The sequence below is a fragment of the Silene latifolia genome, chromosome 3, assembly GCF_048544455.1.
Source record: "Silene latifolia isolate original U9 population chromosome 3, ASM4854445v1, whole genome shotgun sequence".
NCBI classification, from domain to species: Eukaryota; Viridiplantae; Streptophyta; class Magnoliopsida; order Caryophyllales; family Caryophyllaceae; genus Silene; species Silene latifolia.
In genome coordinates, this window is record NC_133528.1 from 150,744,080 (window position 1) to 150,764,382 (window position 20,303).

The following is a 20,303-nucleotide window of genomic DNA, read 5'->3' on the forward strand; positions in this document are numbered from 1 at the left end:
AACACATTTTTCACGATAATCCGAGTTTCGGCGAATGTTGGTTTGTGGCACACCGGCACCCCCAAATGTCTTCCGTTGGTGCTCAAACTTTGCGTGGCCGTTTTATCTGACCCGAGAAACTTTATATGTGATTTCCGGAGAATTTTGTTCCGGGACCCCGGAATCCCGAAAAACTGTGTATTATTCAACACAATAACGCCACAAAAAAATTATACTTAAAAACCAAATTCCACCCAAAAATCATAACTTAGTGATTGTTTGGTTAACACATAAATTAATAACCCGTAAATCTAATGGTCAAATTTTCTTTCCATCCTTGATCACCTGTTAAAAAAGACGATTATTTTATGAAACATTTCACATTGTGAGACGATTTTAATCTTTTTTTTTTTTTTTTTAAATTTACCATCAACTAGTTTACATTTTTAGTTTTTACCCACCATTGTGCAAGGTCTAACACCTGATATTACCGGTGAAGACAGATAGTATAGAGAAATAGAGAAATCTAGAGAGAGAAGGAGAAGAGAGAGAAAGGATGAGCTTAACAACGGCGTCGTATTTTGCAAGAAGAGCTGCTCAAAAGCAAAAAGTTCGTCTTCTTTATCGTCGTTCTCTTCGTGATACTCTCAATTGGGCTGTTCATCGTCACCTCTTTTACAATGATGTAAACCCTAAGTTCTTCCCTCTTTTTTATTGATTTCATTTTGTTCAGATCATTTGATTTCTAGGGTTTGCTATTTTCTCGATCTAATTTGGGTTTTTATTTTTGTAGGCTGATGAGCTCCGTAAGAAATTTGATGCCCAGAAAAATGTGGTATGTTTTTCATTTAATTTTGTAGATCAATGTGTAAAATGTAGCTTTTTAATTGGTGGGTTTTTGATAGAATTTGAAATGTTGTGGTTATGATTGATGGTTGTGTTGGTGATGGTCGTACAATTGAAAGGTATTGATTGATTCAAATGTAGTGGTTTTAATTTGATTATTCTCGGGAATTCGAGATGAAGATGGTGTCGTGGAGGAAAACTTGTTATTCCTAGATTGTATAGATGGATTCGAGAAGTGGAGATTGTAGCTGAATTATCGGCTTTTGATGATTGAGATTATTTGATAGTTTTTGGGGATAAAGATGGTGTCTTGGACCAAAAAAAGGTGTAATCTTAGATTGCTGATGAGCTCCGTAAGAAATCTGGTATCCTGAAAAATGTGATATGTTATTGATTTGATTCCCGTCTGAATTTGGATTTAGTTTTGTAGATCAATGTGATCATTTATTTTGTTTTTTCAAGTCATGTTTGCTGTAGTGTTGCAAAAAGTAGCTTTTTTTTGTTGGTGGGTTATTAGTGAAATGATTTGGGTTTGCCGTTTGTTTTGATGTGCTTATGATTGATGATTGTATTGAAGGGTACCGATTGATTGAAATGTAGTGGTTTGATTGTTATTGGGAATAACGATGATGTCTTGGAGGAAAGCTTGATTCCCCCCCCCCCCCCGATTATATGGATGAATTGGAGAGGGGTATATTTTAGGTGAATTATAGGATTTTTGAATGATTGAGAGTATTTGCTCTCCTAGGTTGGATAAAGGTGAAATCTTTGTGACGTGCCCTCCTAGGTTGGATAGGTGATATGATTTGAGATTGCGTGTTTGTGACTATGCTACTCACTACGTCATTCACGATTTTTTTTTGCTGCTATTGGATGCTTCATGTGTTTGTAGAAGAATGTGATGTGGAAATGCTATTGGAGAGTTGCTTGTCTTATTGATGTCTTGACGCGTCTTTTGCATTTCTTACCAAGTAATGCTTCTGATGGTTTGTAGGAGGACCTTGACACGATTGACAAGATGATTGCTCATGGTGAATCTGAGTACAATAAGTGGCGACACCCTGATCCTTACGTTGGTAATTTCTTAAAAACCACCTTTGTTATCATTAGGGGTTTGCTTTAGATTTAGGTTTATCATATGTTCTCTTTCATGATTTATTGTACTGCTTATATTAGCTCCATCCTTCCATCCGAGGTTTGTATAATGTATTTGGCCTTCCACATTTTTGTGCTGGTAGTGCATTTTGCTCCGAATAAAAAAATTGGCAGAGATGAAAAGGATAATGAATCCTTGTCACCCACAATAAGTGTTCTTTTTTCCCTTTATCCAATATATTTGACAAGGAAAACTGGTGTCTTGTGTGTTGGTGAATTATTAGTATAGGGGATCATATTGGAACTCTGTGTCAAACAATGGGCTCCCATAAATTCACGGGAGTAATGTATGGGGACACGGAGATTGTTAACACATACCCACTACTAGCTATCATGTGGGCCCCAGTTAGAGAACTTTGCAGTGTACATAAAAGGGCACTCTTGGTATGCTCCCTATAATCCCCGTGTATTGGTCTAATCTTCCCGTGAAAATATGTGCACCCCAAACAATTCTCTACTCTTAAGTTATGGTGTAAATAGCGAGACAAAATTGGATATTTCCAGTTATGTACAAGGAAATAAAATCTGTCCTTCTCAAATAACAAATGAAATTTATGGAACAGCTTTTTCTGCTGAGTGAATAAATTTTAATGGGAATACAAAAGGCGAGATTGGGCATCTCTCAGCAATCAGTCTAGTTAATTTCAAGTATTTTATATTTCAGCCTCATAGAGTCATATCACTCATATGTATAGAATTGCTGATCCACAATTCGTCTCATGCATTTTCCCATCCACCCTGCAGTCCCATGGGCTCCTGGCGGTTCAAAGTTCTGCAGAAATCCAGAGCCACCTAAAGGGGTATGTATTTTCCTTTTTTTGTTTTTTTTTTGTTTCCTTACACGGAAGTAAAAGCTGAGAGGTAGAATGTATTCCCTCCATTTTCTTATTTTCTTCCCATTTGTCTTTTGGAGGTCAAACTTACAAAACTTTGACCATAAATATATTGGAGAATAAAAATTTCTAATACACAAAACTAAAATATTTACATTTATTATCAAACTATCTTTCACAAAATATTATTTTCGACCGAAAAAGGTAACATTTACTTGTCGGAAATTACGGTCAAAGTACCGTCTTGGAGACTGTCAAAAAGCAAATGGGAAGAAAAGAATAAAAATGGAGGTAGTACTTGTTCTTTCTTCATCGTTCGTGTTTTTTTTCTTCCCCACTTTCTACCTTGTCAGCCTTTGATTGTCAGTAAGTATGCGTTATTCTCGTATTTCGTATTATTTGTAGATGTTTTTTTTTTTTTTTTTAAATTTTACAATTTCCCGACTTCCTGGACTCCTTTGAGTTTCAGTAGTATCAATACTTCTTCAATGGATGTGTTTTCAACACCATATTTTTTAATATATAGAAGTCACCATATCCGGAACAGAAGAAACTCAAGGGATTATCTTGCCTTTGCATATAATTAGACATGAACAGATTTATCATTTTTCCTGCTCTATGACATGCTTTCGAATTCCTTAGTTGATCTTGTTTAAAGATTTCTTCTTGTTTGACGAATACTCTCAAGTTTCAAACTTTCAACTGCATGAACGTCTGTGTTTGAGAAAAATAGCTATGTTCTGGCGTTTCTCCAGTCTCAATGTATCCTGCAGACAACTGGATTTGTCTTTCTGTGCAATTTATCTTGAGTTATCCTCCTAGAGGATTCAGACTTTGTTATGGTGTGTGACTGTGTGGGGTTTATCCCTTTTTTTGGTCCTTACCTTGCTGTTTGTAAGATGGATATTGATAATGTTTTGTTGGTGAAGATAATCATAGCTTAAATTAGCTTATGGTGTCTCAACTAATTCCGGGAGTTGTCCTTATATAATCCAATATAAACATCCCTTGCATGCCGTATAACTATTTCGAAATGCACAAAATCTCATTTGTGACGGCACGTATCTGTCACTTTGGAGTGACGGATACCATTTTCTCTCACAAATGACCCAAATAGAGGAGAGAGGGAAGCACATGGGGGTGCCCCCACCTTGTGCCCCCTATCCGTTTTGTGAGTGACATTACCCGTCAGTTACTCCGACCCGTCTTCAACAAGACTTGCTGTTCGAAATGATACCCTCCTAATGGTCCACAAAACTAATGAATAGCACAAAGCAGATGTTCAAGTGAAAACAATCAATTACTTGTCATATTTAAAGAAGTAAAGGAACATCATTGTTTCTGAACTTTATGCAAGGAAAACACCTATATGAATGAATGAATGTAACATAGTGGTGAACCAGTTACACTTGACGTATTTTGATTTCCCCATGCCTTATCGACTTATCGTTGTGTGCATCTATTGCAGATTGAGATTATCTACAACTATGGGCAAGAAGAGGCTGAGTCGAGGTAACTGCATCCCTAACTGCAGTTAATAAAGGTTTGAATTGACTTTTACTGTCTTACATTCTTACCCTTTTAATACTGCATCAAATATTTGTAGCGTTAGCCTTGTGCGGGAAAGGATGAAGTAATGAATTACTATGTAAGACACTTTAGACAGTTTTGGATCATTGTACCTTTGCTGAAACCGCTGTATCTTCGTTTTCTTAATCTAATTTTGTAGGTGACATGTCCATTACCAGAAGATGATGATGAAGAGTCTGCCTGTGTTAATTGATGTTGCAAACATTTTAACTGTTCACCTGTTGTTTTTTGTATTTTTACCAAACAAAGCTCCCTTTACAGAGCATATCAACCATTTCGGAAGTACTAATGAATGTACTTATGAACGAGATTTTGATCTCATGAATGAACTAATAAATTACTTCCAAATTGTGCTTGGTTTGAACTTTGAATGTTATCTGAGTTTCGGTTCTTAGTGTTCTTACAGTATGAATGTTGAAAAAATGTCAAAAAAAAAAAAAATAGCTTGATAGTTGATACAGTATATTGTTTGATAGTAGATCACTTGCTATAACTACAAGTCCGAAACAACCCCTATGCTGGTTTTCGACAATTTTCAATTTCAATCAACATCCTGCTCGTGGTAACTATGGCGAGGCTGAATTACGCAAAACCAACCTGTTCTTTTATAAATTTGAAGCGGAAATGTTACGTGTGAACAGAAAAGAAACAGCAAGCTAGAGTCACGTACTCGGATCAGTGTCCAAGTATCATATCCATATCTAAATGTAGAACACAGAAACGCGACAGGGGTAAGAAAGCCCGCACTACTAAAGCAGGATCACATAACTCGATTTTTAGGGCCGGAAAATTTAGCTCACAATCAGAAGTCGTCTCGATTCACAATGTCTAACATACAAGTGCTAGAGAGGCTTTTCACCATGAAGCTAGGTTTAACCAGTTACAATCTAGTCCAAGATCTTTCTCAAGACGAGCAAAGAGAACTAGTGTTCTTTACTTAAAACCCCACAGCAACTCGATATATGAACCCCATCGTCCAAGATCTTTCTCAAGACGAGCAAAGAGAACTAGTTTTCATTACTTGAACCCCACAGCAAGCCGATAAATGAACCTCACCAGTTATAGTCTAGTCCAAGATCTTTCCCAAGACGAGCAAAGAGAACTAGTTTTCTTTACTTGAAAACCACAGCAAGTCGATAAATGAACCGCACCAGATATAGTCTGGTCCAAGATCTTTCTCAAGACGAGCAAAGAGAGCTAGTGTTTTTTATTTGAACCCTACAAGAAGTCGATAAAAAAAGCCTGAATTCCCCCATGGTTAGTAAATACTACGAAGTACTACATAGGTCAATGTTCAACTAAGAGTACACTATGGCCACTATCACCAGGATCATATAATCACCACCTTTTTAAAAATGTTCTAGCATACACGAATGCGAGTAACTTCGTAATTCCTATGGCCACTATCACCATCAATTTAACCAAATGGCTGAAATTGAGCTGGTTTTAAAGAAGGCCTCATTCACATACCATGTCAATCAAAAACATCAAACCTTTTCTAATCAAACAAAACTAAGTTTCCTTATATACTCTTCACTTTTTTTCTTTTGGTCAATCGAAACGCGCACTTAGTCGCATTACAATAGAGGGGAGGAGGGATTCGAACATGAGACCTATTGTCCACAATACCTCCGTCTTAACCACTATACTCTTACTTTTGCAACATCAATTCATCATTCATCATATTCTAGCTAGTACCTTAACGAGCTCAATAAACTATTACCACACTAAAATTGACTTTCCTACATAATGAAAACCCTAGTCTATCAATTAAAGTTATTAAACTCCATCCTTAAAATTGAAATTGGAGCATTGCCCATGATGTGCATCACCAAGATCGAAACTTTAATACCACACTAACATTGACTCGCTTTATGTGAAAACCCTAGGGGTCACGTAATCTCCTACATAATGAAAACCCTAGGGGTCACCTGCATACATCTAGTGTAGAACACATATATGCGAGATAACATGAGAAGTCGGAGTAACATAGCTAGCAGTCTAGCACTACTAAAGCAGGATCACACAATTTGATTTTAAGGTCTGGAGATATTAGCTCATAATCAGACGTCATCTCGATCAATAATGACATGATCCGAAAGACACTTTAAATTCAGGATCACATGATCACACTAGTTACATAACATAACACCTTCTAGCATACATAAATGTCGTTGACTTTGCAATTGTTATTGACATTATCCCCATCAATTAATAAGCTAACAACTTCAGTTCATCATTCGTAATATGCTAGCTTTTAGCTTAACAAGCTCAAACCATAAATTATCGAATTACCACACTAAAATCGACTCTCCTACCTAATGAAAACCCTAGCCTATTCATAGCATTACATAATTCCAATCAACTAAACTCCGCCACCAAGATTGAATTTGGAACATTCCCCGGATTTCTATCACAGAGAGCAAAACTCTAATACAAACCTAATATCCAACTAATACCTACAACTCTACAAGGCTACAATCAGGTTTACCGAATTCACTCATATACCCTCCAAATCTCGAATGGTTAGAGGCTAATTCTATCTTCTCGCTTACTGAAAATACATATAACACACATTCTACAAGAGCGAATCGCTAATCCATATGGGCGAATTCATAACGAACAACATTTAGAGCAATAATCAAATTAGCCAACAATCAAGCTTTATCAGCAGCTCTTTTGTCTTACTTATGGTATTTGACCCGTCTTAAGGTTAAGACGGATATGCCCGTCTTAAATGAGAGTAATCAAATCAGCCAACAATCAAGATCAAAACTTTTAACACCAACCCAATATCCAAAACCCTAACATTATCATTAAAAAACACTTCAATTATCCATCAAAACACAAATTAAACTAAAATTCCCCAAATTATTAAAATCAACAACAAATATTAATTCAAAAACATAAACTTTAAATAAGTTTAAAGGGAAGAGGCCAAGGAGTAGACTGAGGAACTTCAACCTTATCTTTAAGCCTTTCAATCATTTCCTTCTTTTTAGGTCTTATATTACCATAAGATCCTTTGAATCTCTTGCCCTTTTTAGTCTTTTTGTCTCCTCTTCCACACAAGATTGCATCTGATGTTGATGATGAAGATAATGCTGAGAAGGAGGATAAATTGGGAATTTCAAGTTTCTGGGTTGAAATTATTCTTCTTGTAAATGAGTTGCATAATTGCTTCATTGCCATGATTTTGTTCTTCCCTAAAAATTATTTCTTGTTGTTTATGGCGAAACTATGGGGTTTTGAATCGATTGTGGTTTGTGAAAATGGAATTATTGTTGTTTGTGTTGGGCCTTATTATGGTACATGTGCTCCTGTTTTTTCCCTTGCGTTTTGAAGCCCACAATGCAAAGACTCCTTGGTAGACCAGATAAAATTGACCGACTCGATCGGAATAATTCAACCTGAATAACCCGACTCGGGACACGAAAATGAGGATTTGAACTTGAGCCGTCACCCAAATTGGCCCCGACTAATGTCCGACTCGAATGTATATTGTTGTGAACTGACTATTATCCCTAAATAACTTGATAATGGACAGCTCGTACAACGACCTCATTTGAGTTATCATAGTGTGCTATGAGTACACCTGACAAATGAGTCAACCGGGTTTAGTCAATTCGAACCAGGTCTATTCGAATTTGCAAGAATGTTGATCTAATCGGGATTGGTCGGGTCATTTGAGGTTCAGATTATTTTTGGATTTGATATGAACTTTATTTAACGAAAATAATATCCATGATATTAATGTTTTTGTTTGGATTTTTTAAAGGTCTTAGAAAAAACTATTTTAGAATTTGGTGTTGTACTTTAATTAATTACCGGCCATAATTTTTTTTATTTAGCTTTGATGAGAACGTTTTAGGTATATACTTAGTGTATCATGTCATAGTACTCCATAATCATGTCACCGTATTACACAATAAGTGGATTATATATCTGATGTAGTACATCAGATGAGATATAGTTTTTGAGCATTAAGATAAAGTTTTTGAGTTTTAATCTAAAATTTTTGAGTTTTATTATAAAGTTTTTGAGTTTATTTACTTAAACTTTATCTCAAAAAGTTACATTATAACTCAAAAAAATTACATATAAGCTCAAAAAAATTTGATTTTTGACATGATAAAACTAAAATGTAATTTATAAAATCTATAGTACTCGAAAAAAATACACAAAAACTCAAAAAGTATGATGTAGTACATCTGATGTACAATCCTTTTTCTCCGTATTACAAGCCATTCATTAACACATTGTCCGATCATTTATTTACGTTGTTTAAAAATCCTCTCATAAAAACTCACCCTCCTGCCGAAGCATTTGAATGAGTTTACCTTGAAGCTCCTTCATCTCTTGATTATCCGGCTCCAACTTAAGTGCAACTTCAACATCCCCTAAAGCACCTCCAAGATTACACCCAAGTTTCGACCTAGCGATTGCACGGCGGGCATACGCTTTAAAGTATTGATCATCAATCTTCAAGGCCTTTGAACAATCATTCTCAGCCTCCTTCCATTTATTTAGCTTTAAGTACGCCACTGCCCTATTGTTGTAAGCTACCGCTGTTGGGAATTTTCTAATGCTTGCAGAGTAACTTACTATAGCATCTTTGAATTTTCGGTCTTTGAAAAAAGCGTTGCCTTCTTCTTTTGCTTCAGTTGCACCTGTAGGAAATGTTCCATTCAAGCAAATACAAGGGGCGAAGCTAAGCATACGCTGACCAGGTCATGGTCCAGTCGAGTTTTTTTCAAAAAAATTACACAATAAGACTTTCTTTTTTCAAAAAATTTAACTACGATTAGAAGTAAAGGTAAGATTGATCTTTCAGACCTAGGTAGAAGTTGAACTATCTTCGTCCTATACGAGTGAGTTGCTGAAAACTAAGAAACGGTTATTCTAACATATGTCTAGTGACGCTAATAAAGTTCAACCTTATTTATCGCTTTTTCTTGTTATCAACACTTGGAAGTCCTCATCGGACTGTCTCAGTCTGTTAATGCAATGGGCAGGAAAGAAAAGCAAGCATCATCACATTAAAGGAATCTTGGGCGAGATTGTAGCTAATTCTGCAAGCTTTCACTGTTTATGTTTAAGTTTTATTCGCAGGGACCTTAATTAACAAAAGAGCTCATACCCTGGCAAAAAGGGCTATGAGGGAATATTAGGAATCTTTTTTTCCGCTTGCCAAAAAAAAAAAAAAAACCTATCTATCGTCAAAGAAACATTAGCCTAGTGGCGGAGTCAGGATGTGAAAAATTCCAGCGGGGACGAACTGATAATGCCATAAAGTAAACCTTGTAAAATTACGAAAATTTTAACTAAGAAATTCGATCCTAATGGCCGCCCCTGCTAGTCCTCCTCTAAATCCGCCACTGCATTAGCCTATAACTTCTTTACATGAGATTAAATATATGCTTGCTTGTGGCTTACCTTTCATGGACACAATCTCAGCATAGAGCTCCTCCATCTCTCGGTTATTAGAATCCAACCTCATTGCAGCTTGTATATCGGCCAAGGCTCCTTCAAGATCACAACCAAGTTTGGTTCTAGCCATTGCTCGACGTGCATAAGCTTTGAAAAAATGTCCATCAATCTTTAAGGCCTCGGTACAATCATTCTCGGCCTCAATGAACTTGTTAAGCTGGATGTACGCCATTGCCCTGTTTCCGTATGCTGCTGCTGTTGGTAGCTCAACAATGCTTCTCGAGTAACATACGATAGCTTCTTCAAACTTTTGTTCCTTGAAATACTTGTTGCCTGCTTCTTTCGCTCGAGTTCCTTCTGCAAGAGATATTTAGTCATATACGAGTAATACGACTTTAGTAATGGTTGGTTTGATCTCGTCAAGGCCTTAAATTTGAAAAAAAAAATTATGGAAAGATTGCTGCACAATCGTCAAGGCCTTAAATCAATTATCTCGTCAAGGCCTTAAATTTAAAAAAAAAAAATTCACTGCTTTTTGAACTCGTAGCCGGTAGTTATGGTTTGATCAAACCTTTTTTAACGAATAAACTTTGACCGACCATTATTCCCAACTACGAGTTGAGGCCTCGGTGAATTCTTTTTCAAACTAAAGACCTTTTAAAGACGACAATTTGAAAAAAAGTTTATCGTATTCTGAACTTGTAGCCAAAAGTTATTGACGGTAAGTTTTTTTTTTTTTTTTCAAGAAAAAAAGGGTACATCTTAGAAAATAAAAAAGTTGAGAGATATTAGGGTATCCCTTATTTTAAAAGTGAGTATATACAGCGATCAGTTAATCGATTGCCCGACCAAGTCAGATTAATGGCTCTTAATTTAAGCTGCCGATAATAATAGAGCTTAGCTCCACCGGGTGGTACTCTTCTCACATACACAGTGTAGGCCCTATAAAATGTAAGAGCTGTATATCATATGTGTATGTAAGAGGGTGGTACGAGATTACCATCACATAATGACGTTCTCTCATTTTCTGCAAGGTGTTATTGACGATATCTCTATATATCAAGTCGAAATAGAGTGACTATCAGATTAAACAAAAAAAAAAAAAATAGGCCACATACCATTATTCATTGGTGTCATCACCGTCGAGCTTTCTTGGTTATCTTCAAAAAGTTGATAATTCAATTCCAATAGTGTGGTATCCTGTGAATTTTCCGGGTCTGCAAGAAGTGGCGATTTGTTAGAATCGCACATGGGCCTCGACCATTCCATAACTAATTGACAATGGATGGAGTAGCCCTTGGATTATAAACTAGATCACTCTTTTCTATTTCTCCAATATGGAAGACCTACATATGATTCTTCACACGACTTATCGAATTTATGGGTATAGAAACATATGAACTAACTAAGGTTGTTAGAAACTTAGTTAGTTAGATTAAAGTTGTTACAAGGTTGTTAGAGATATTTGTAAGTCGGTTTGATGGGGCATATTCTGCACCGCTGACCAAGTCAACACACTGAGCAAGGTCAAGGATATCCACAGCAAGTCAACGGCTTAGACTGCCTAGCCGATGCAGCCCATCTACCGATAGCTGTGGTCTCGGCCAGACGGCTCGCCCCGGGACACATGTCCGCGTACTCACATCCAAGACCCTCTGCCGGCCTGCCGTAGGTACATCGGCCGAGGGTAGAACGGTCTTTCCACCTAATAAGCCACTTGGCCACTTGGCCACTACGCGACAAATGGTGAAAGCCTATAAATACTCCTCAACCTTCATTGAGGAAAGGATCCCACAACTTAACCTAAAATACACTATTCATCTGGTAATATCTCCCTTATCTCTCTACAATACATTCCTAGCCAATTAGTATACAACTTATACCTCTAAGTTCACTGACTTGGGCGTCGGAGTGAGTACGCTTGGCACAAAGCCAAGCCCTCAGTTCGTTCATTGTTGCAGGAAAGGCCGAGAGAGGCGATAGGAGCGAGAAGGGTTCAACCAAAGACATTATTCTACAAGCCACGGGTGGTAACGATACTTGCTCGGAATTACACCGGAACAATTGGCGCCGTCGTGGGAAAAGACACTAGAAGCTAGTCACATTCATTCCCAAACAAAAAAAAAAAACCAACAAAAACCCACCCAAAAAGCTAAGAAAATGTCGAAACAACAAGATGCGGTCAGAATCGACTTAAACCGCATTTTACCAAGATGATACTTTCAACAATTTCGAGTCATACAGCCCTCCACCGGCGGTGTAGTCCAACCGGAGTTCGGGATGCCATCAATACCCGACACGCGCGCCGACCAACAGGTCACCATCATGGGACATGTGGTTGACATAGCGAAACTGAAAATGCTCCTAGACCTAATTAGTAGTACGCTGCTCACACACCGTCACGCCGACAAGAGCGGGAAACTGTCCGGGAGACCAGGGCCCAAAATGTGACTCCAAGAAACTTGAACGGAGCACTAGGAGAAGCCGACCCCAGCCAAGTCGCCGGGGAGCCCAAAGTGGGCGCGGTAGACCTAAGTCCTTCCCGCACTCGTGGGAGGACAGCGTCCCCGCCGCACGAACGAGGCTCACCCCGAAGGAGCAAGAGGAGTCCGACTCAGCAGAGTTGGAGAAGAAGTCCGAGTCGAAGAAGGAGCCCCTCCCGCTACGGGGAGGAGCCGAGGTTAGGGACGCAAGGAGCCGATCGCCGCGTGTCGTTCGGCACGTGGTCGCGCCCCTTAACGCCTACGTCCCGGAAGTCCGGTGCCAAATAAGCTCTGCCGCCACCCCGTCATACAAGGGGGATGGTGATCGATCGACCACGCCGAGGCCTTCGAGTCTTACATGTCGGTATGGGAGCAGCCCGATGAGGTCTGGTGCCGAATTTTCCCAACAACTTTGCATGGGATGGCTCAGAGCTGGTACAAAGGGCTTCCTGATGGCTCGGTGTACTACTACGCCGACCTGAAGGGCGCATTCCTAGCCCAGTACTCCTGCAATAGGAGAAGGGCCGTAGAGACATCTGACCTCCTGACTATCAGACAGGAGGGGGGCGAGTCTCTCCGGAGCTATGTGAAGAGGTTCGATGGAAAGGTCCAGCAGATTCGAGAAATTAACCCCGAGCTGGCGGCCTTCGCAGATCGATGAAGGGCCTCCCAAGGGGAGCCTTAAAAACGAGCTCATCAAGAGCGGAGGCCCGGGCCCGGACGCCGCCGAAAGTTGGCCGACCAAGCCATCAAGGTGGAAGACTACCACAAGACACGGGAAGATCCCCGCGAAGCCGAGCAATCAGAAAAGAAGAGTCACAGGCAGGACAGTCAGGACGAAGGACGCCGCGACAACAACGGCTCGCGGTCCGACAGTCGACGCCGTGAGAATAACAGATCGCGATCGGACAGATCCGACCGGAGCAAGACTCGGCAGTGCGGGTGGAATTCAGAACGTACCACCGAGGCGGTATAGTGAAAAAACCCCTCTCGTCGTATCGCCCGCCGAAGTCTTCGCCCGAGCAAAAACGAGGGCCAGAAGTGGGAGAGACCCCCCAAGCCAAAAAGTGACGGTGACACGAGCCAGTACTGTGAGTACCACGGCCACACCGGCCATTTAACCAACGACTGCCGCCACCTGAAGAATGCCATAGAGGAGCTGATCCGGAAGGGAAGCCTCGGCAAGTACGTTGCAAAAGGCCAAAAGACCGACGCGGCAGATTCAGATAGGAAGTCCGTCTTCGAGCGGATAGGCGTGATTCATGTTGTCATCGGGGGCAACGAGAACGGAGGGTCCGCTCATGGGCACAAGCGGCACCTAAACGAGCTATATCAGGCCATCAACTTTGTGCCCAACTCGAGGATCCCCTCGGCAAGCATCCCCGATATAACTATCGGAAAAAAGGACTACGAAGGGGTCATCGCCCCTCACAGCGACCCGCTTGTAGTCAATTTGGACATATCCAACCACCTGGTCAAGAGGTGCCTGATTGACACAGGTGCATACACGAACATCATGTTTAGAGAGTGCTTTCTCGGCCTCGGCCTGAAGATCAAGGACTTAAGCCCCTGCACCAACCCCCTATACAGCTTCTCTGGGGCCGGGCTGGTACCGCTGGGGTCAATTAAACTCCCGGTGACGTTCGGCGAGAAGAACGCGGCTAAAAACATCCTAGCTGAGTTCGTCGTCATTGACGGCTCGTCCGCCTACAACGTTCTCATAGGCCGAGTCACCCTGAGCGAGGCTGACGCAGTGATGTCCATCCGGGCCCTAACACTGATGTATGTCTCGGACCGGGGGGAAGCGCATAAGCTTGTCTCCAAAGACGAGAAGGATGAGGTGGTCAACGTCCAGATAGCTGCCCGAGGCTGCAACATGCAATCCCTCAAAGAGGCGAAGAAGTCCGAAAAAGGAAAAAGCCCGTCCTTACAGCAGGGAGGCGACCTCATGGATACGACTAGTGGCTGATTGGGGGGGGATGTGCCTGGGATGAGCCGTTAGGGCATTGGTAATCTTGTAAAATTTATGTAGCTACGGAGGTGTCCAAGATAGCTGTGGACACCCCAACGCATGTTTTTACCTAGTGAAAAACCACCCGCGCCTTCCATCAAAACAAAATTTTCCCATCAGTTATTTATCAAGAAATAGACGCCGGCTCACACTGTCATACCGACAAGAGCGGCGGTCTATATCAAGAAACAGACGCCGGCTCACACTGTCATACCGACAAGAGCGGCAGTCTCCATCAAGAGTCTAGCGCCGTCGCAGTCACCCCAAGTAGTAGACGCCACGGCAGTCACCCCAAGAGGTTTGATGCCGTCGCAGTCACTCCAAGTGGTAGACGCCACGTAACACGCTATCAAGAAATGTACGCCGCTCACACCGTCATACCGACAAGAGCGCTAGTCTCCATCAAGAGTCTAGCGCCGTCGCAGTCACCCCAAGTAGTAGACGCCACGGCAGTCACCCCAAGAGGTTTGATGCCGTCGCAGTCACTCCAAGTGGTAGACGCCACGTAACACGCTATCAAGAAACAGACGCCGGCTCACACTGTCATACCGACAAGAGCGGCAGTCTCCATCAAGAGTCTAGCGCCGTCGCAGTCACCCCAAGTAGTAGACGCCACGGCAGTCACCCCAAGAGGTTTGATGCCGTCGCAGTCACTCCAAGTGGTAGACGCCACGTAACACGCTATCAAGAAACAGACGCCGCTCACACTGTCATACCGACAAGAGCAAGTAGTCTCCATCAAGAGTCTAGCGCGTCGCAGTCACCCCAAGTAGTAGACGCCACGGCAGCCACCCCAAGAGGTTTGATGCCGTCGCAGTCACTCCAAGTGGTAGACGCCACGTAACACGCTATCAAGAAACAGACGCCGCTCACACGTCATACCGACAAGAGCGGCAGTCTCCATCAAGAGTCTAGCGCCGTCGCAGTCACCCCAAGTAGTAGACGCCACGGCAGTCACCCCAAGAGGTTTGATGCCGTCGCAGTCACTCCAAGTGGTAGACGCCACGTAACACGCTATCAAGAAACAGACGCCGGCTCACACTGTCATACCGACAAGAGCGGCAGTCTCCATCAAGAGTCTAGCGCCGTCGCGGTCACCCCAAGTAGTAGACGCCACGGCAGTCACCCCAAGAAGTTTGATGCCGTCGCAGTCACTCCAAGTGGTAGACGCCACGTAACACGCTATCAAGAAACAGACGCCGGCTCACACTGTCATACCGACAAGAGCGGCAGTCTCCATCAAGAGTCTAGCGCCGTCGCGGTCACCCCAGCAGAGACGCCACTAGATCACCCCAAGAAGTTTGATGCCGTCGCAGTCACTCCAAGTGGTAGACGCCACGTAACACGCTATCAAGAAACAGACGCCGGCTCACACTGTCATACCGACAAGAGCGGCAGTCACCCTCGTAAGGCGGATACCACGACAGTAGCGGTCATCGCACACTACACTCGCAAAAACAGACGAAGTGTCTTGGAAGCGTTGAAACACAGTTGAGATACGCACTCTAAAACGGAGGGGACTCAATTAGGAATACAGGAAGACAACTCTGACGAAGATGAGACAAGGACCTCGGCCACGCCGAGGGCGAGGGAAACGAATTATTATTAGAAGTTACAAAATTACAAGTGAAAAGAATACAGACGACGGCCGTCCCCATAGGGACACGCCGAAACATAATCTACCAAGGTTGTACAAAAAGAGGCAAAAACTAGCGCTATGTTCATGTATCAAGAGACAGCGGGGAGGAAGGGCTGAGTAATTGGCCCCCGGACAGCTGAAGCAGATCTGCTGTAAACTTGTTCTCATCAAGCAGCACGTGGTAGCATGTGAGGAGCTGAAACAGATCTGCTGTAAACTTGATCTCATCAAGCCGCATCTTCTTCAGCAGGCAACCCAGCAGCTTTTCTAGCAGCCTCAGCCTTGGCCTCAGCATCCTCAGCTGCCCTCATCCTTTCGGCTTCTTCTTTAGCTACCCTAGCCTTCTCAAAGAAGAGCGCCCTTTCCGCGGCCGCCTCCTCTCCATCTTCGCCTTCACCGCCTCCTTGGCCTTCTCCGCCGCGGCATTCACCTTAGCCTCAAGCTTGTCATCAAGCAAACACGTCGAACCCGCCCCACGGGAAGGAACCATCAAGAGGGAAAAGCTCCCCGATAACTTCCCTAGCAGCATCTTCGGCCAAATCCCGGAACTCGGCGCACAGCTTGGGAAGCAGGTCGGTTTGCAGCATCTCGATGTCCGCCTCCTTTTGCTTGATGATGGCATCTCTGCCCCGAACCACCTCCGCCTGAGCCTTAAACAGGTCCCGGGACTCGTTCCTCTGCTTGAGGTAGAGGTCGGCGCGCCCCTGAGCGAGCTCACATTTCCTCAGCAGTTCAGCCCGGCGGCGCGCAGCCTCGGCTTTAGCCCTCTCAAGAAGGACCTCCTTTTCGGCGTCCTCCCGAGTTTTTCTCGCGCAAGAGCGCCTTCTCGGCCTCTTCCCTAAGCCTCGCTCATTGAGGAGACCCGGCCGCCGATGCGCCCACCGCTTAGTGGCATTACGCTCATGAACAGCCCGAGCCACGGCCTTCTCTTGCTCCCTGAGACGAGCAGCGGTAGCCACGTTCCACCTCGCCAGCTCCCTAATAAGCTTCGTACCCTCCTCTATAAGCTCGGAGACGGAAGCCTTCTGGGATGAAGGGACGGTGGTGGCAACCCGCCACTAGCTGCGGGCGGGAGACGAAAGCCTTCGGGATGAAGGGTTGACGATGGTGCCTTGACCACCAACCCGTGCGAGAGGACCCCACCGCCCGTCGCCCAACGTGAGCGATAGCCGATCGCTGGGCCGATCTGCAGAAGTTCGATTAAAACATCGATCGATCGACCCATCAGAAATACCTAGTGGCACGGCTGAATTTAAGCCACGAGCTAGATAGGTACCATGTTTGGCCTTCTTGACCGGAGAAGGCACTTCCTTGCCAGCGGTAGAAGCTGTCCCTTTCCTCTTACGGATAAGGGGAGATCCCTCTGCGTCGAATCCCCTCATCGGGAATCTCAACAATCTCCATCTTCTTAAGGGAGGGGATGGGAGTTGAATCCGGTGTCGACGCCGTTGCCACCAAGGGCCTTGTTTTCCGCGTCCGACGCACCACGCCGCTAACAACCCTCGCCTGCGCCTCCTCTTTGCTCAAGACCTTCACCATTGTTCCATGAGATCGTTCGGCGACATCCTGCGATCATGGGCTAGAGCCTTGGGATGCAAGTCAGCAACGGTTTTATCTTTGTGCAGCCCCATTCTCCGAAGAAGATCCTCAGATAGGTCCGGTCCAAAGTGGTCTACAAAAGAAACAAAGCAAGAGTCAAGCAGAAGAAATGAATCGAAGTTCGAAAATAAAGAAACATCAAGAGCGGCGGTGGGCCTCACACCGACCCCACTCACCCCGTGCCAGGGCCGGTATGAGGCCGACATAGCAAAGCGGCTCATCCTGAAGAATGATCTGCGTCGGGGGAATCCATCTTTTCGGCATCCCACTCTTGTCCACTTCAAAGAGCCTCATTGCCAGCCTCTCATCCTCCTTAAGAGGGACCCTGCTAGCATCCATTTTAAGATGCCTCCGAGTGACCCATCTGTCATGCTCCGCCCTAGTCTCACACCGCAAATTAACCTGATGCTGGAAGGAGCGGGGCAGCGGATAGTCCTCCGGCACTTTAACATACACCCACCGACCTTGCCAGTCCTTGCAAAAAGAGGGTTTGTCAGCAGAAACATAACCCTGCTCCGTTTGTATACTGTACCATCCAACACGGCCAGAAAGTGACGGTTTGAGATGATGAAGCCGGCGGAATAAATCCACCGTCGGAGCCTCTCCCTTAAAAAGACAAAGCCAGACAAAACCAATTATGGTCCTCATGGCCAGCGGGTGCAGTTGGGCAACAGCAACGTTCATGGCTCTAATTATGGCCACAACGTACCCATTCAGCGGAAACCGGAGCCCGTACTCCAAATGCCGGAGGTATACGCCAGTACAGCCCGACGGAGGACAACATACGGCCTGACCCTCCTCAGGGATAACAATTTCGTACCCCCTACCAAAGAAAAAATGATCCTCGAGAAGTTTCCCGCCGGAACAACGGGCAAGCTTACGGGACCAAGCACGATCAAGGTGGATCTTACAGACATAGCCGTGATCCATGACGATCTTGTCTCCCTCACTAGGACGAGACCTTTCCGCATCATCACCAAAATCATCACCAAGATCACCAAAAGAGTCGGAATCCTCCCATTCCTCCAGAATTTGAGGATCAACTTTGAGAGAAGGATACCTAGGGCCCCCGACGCAGTTTACTAGGTCCAAAGATCGCAGAAGACATGATTCACAACAAATTATTAGCAAGAAAAATGAAAAGTTTGCTTGTTTACCTTAAAGAAAAATACTCGCCGGATCAAATACTCCGAAGATTAAGAAGAAGAAAACCCTTGAAAGTTTGGGGAGATGAAGATTTTAGAGAAAAATTTTCGAAAATAAAATGGAGGCCAAAATCACGGAATAACTACCCTATTTATAGAGAAAAGCCCATGAAGAAGGACCAATCAGGGCACAGCCCATGAAGCGTCAACCAATCAGCGAACACACACGTGTCAAGCATGCAACCGCGGAACGTCAATCGTCGCAACAGTTGAATGTCAATCAATGCAACAGTGACCAAGCGTCTTCAACACGCCTATTCACATCTCTTCGATTTGTTCATCTCCCTCAAACAAATTCCTAGGTATCTAGTATCCGCCGGCTACCGATCAACCAAGCCATGGAGTACCGGTAGGGGCAATCAAAATCAACCTAAGCACTCTCGGCCCTGGTCTCGGCCGGCGTCATGTTCTTTTTCCACATCGGATACCCTTTACGCATCCATGTGGAGGGGGGATATGGTATATGGTGCGGCCTAACAACAACCACGCCGATACACAAGGAGACACCGATACAGAAAGATTTTCGAGATTTACTGCAGAATATACGCTCAGCATACATCGGAGCCCATACCACGGCATAGACTACGCTGGGGGCAAATTGATGGGGCATATTCTGCACCGCTGACCAAGTCAACACACTGAGCAAGGTCAAGGATATCCACAGCAAGTCAACGGCTTAGATCGCCTAGCCGATGCGGCCCATCGGCACGATAGCGTGGTCTCGGCCGCCAGACAGCTCGCCAAACCGGGACACATGTCCGCGTACTCACATCCAAGACCCTCTGCCGGCCTGCCGTAGGTACATCGGCCGAGGGTAGAACGGTCTTTCCACCTAATAAGCCACTTGGCCACTTGGCCACTACGCGACAAATGGTGAAAGCCTATAAATACTCCTCAACCTTCATTGAGGAAAGGATCCCACAACTTAACCTAAAATACACTATTCATCTGGTAATATCTCCCTTATCTCTCTACAATACATTCCTAGCCAATTAGTATACAACTTATACCTCTAAGTTCAACGACTTGGGCGTCGGAGTGAGTACGCTGGCACAAAGCCAAGCCCTCGATTCGTTCATTGTTGCGGGGAAAGGCCGAGAGAGGCGATAGGAGCGAGAAGGGTTCAACCAAAGACATTATTCTACAAGCCACGGGTGGTAACGATACTTGCTCTGGAATTACACCCGGAACACGGTTAGAGGTTGTTAGACTAAACCTACATAATCTTCCTATATATAAAGGAAGCCTCTCATTGTAACAAAATACTTTTTGAGAAATACAATTTTAATTCTCTCTTCTCTACTGTACTCTCTCTCATATTCATTCTCTCAAGTTTCTTAGTATATCTTCATCATTACATCTATCAAGATGATGAAGGTTCATATGGTATCAGTTACTTAGATTACGATCTTGATCAAACAATTCTGCTTCCGCACAAATTCAATTCTTTTTTTGTTTCTTTTCTTTACAAAACTTGTTCCTTTTTCTTTCTAAATCACAATCATGCCTGAATCTATTCCTACCTCTGATCAA

General features: G+C 43.6%; 3 protein-coding genes across 4 annotated transcripts; 1 reads left to right on the top strand and 2 right to left on the bottom strand.

Annotated features, from left to right (window-relative positions):
• Positions 1-431: 431 nt before the first annotated feature.
• Positions 432-4,767, top strand: LOC141648485 (NADH dehydrogenase [ubiquinone] 1 beta subcomplex subunit 9-like). 2 transcript variants are annotated; one of them, XM_074457180.1, is made up of 6 exons: positions 432-664; positions 773-814; positions 1,820-1,901; positions 2,725-2,780; positions 4,282-4,325; positions 4,543-4,767. In XM_074457180.1, the coding sequence occupies exons 1-6, from the start codon at positions 536-538 to the stop codon at positions 4,544-4,546; spliced, it is 357 nt and encodes a 118-aa protein (XP_074313281.1). In that variant the 5' UTR covers positions 432-535; the 3' UTR covers positions 4,547-4,767. The 2 variants fall into 2 exon arrangements, with proteins under 2 accessions (XP_074313281.1, XP_074313280.1); XM_074457179.1 differs by having other exon boundaries at positions 433-664; positions 4,282-4,355; positions 4,541-4,767.
• Positions 4,768-7,196: 2,429 nt separating this feature from the next.
• On the bottom strand, positions 7,197-7,704 carry LOC141648486 (small ribosomal subunit protein bTHXm-like). The gene has a single exon (XM_074457182.1). The coding sequence runs from the start codon at positions 7,593-7,595 to the stop codon at positions 7,317-7,319; it is 279 nt and encodes a 92-aa protein (XP_074313283.1). The 5' UTR covers positions 7,596-7,704; the 3' UTR covers positions 7,197-7,316.
• Positions 7,705-8,699: 995 nt separating this feature from the next.
• On the bottom strand, positions 8,700-11,102 carry LOC141649972 (hsp70-Hsp90 organizing protein 1-like). Its single transcript, XM_074458635.1, has 3 exons — positions 10,952-11,102; positions 9,840-10,190; positions 8,700-9,073 (listed from the first exon to the last, which is right to left on the bottom strand). Exons 1-3 carry the CDS (start codon positions 11,100-11,102, stop codon positions 8,700-8,702), a joined length of 876 nt encoding a protein of 291 aa, XP_074314736.1.
• Positions 11,103-20,303: the final 9,201 nt, after the last annotated feature.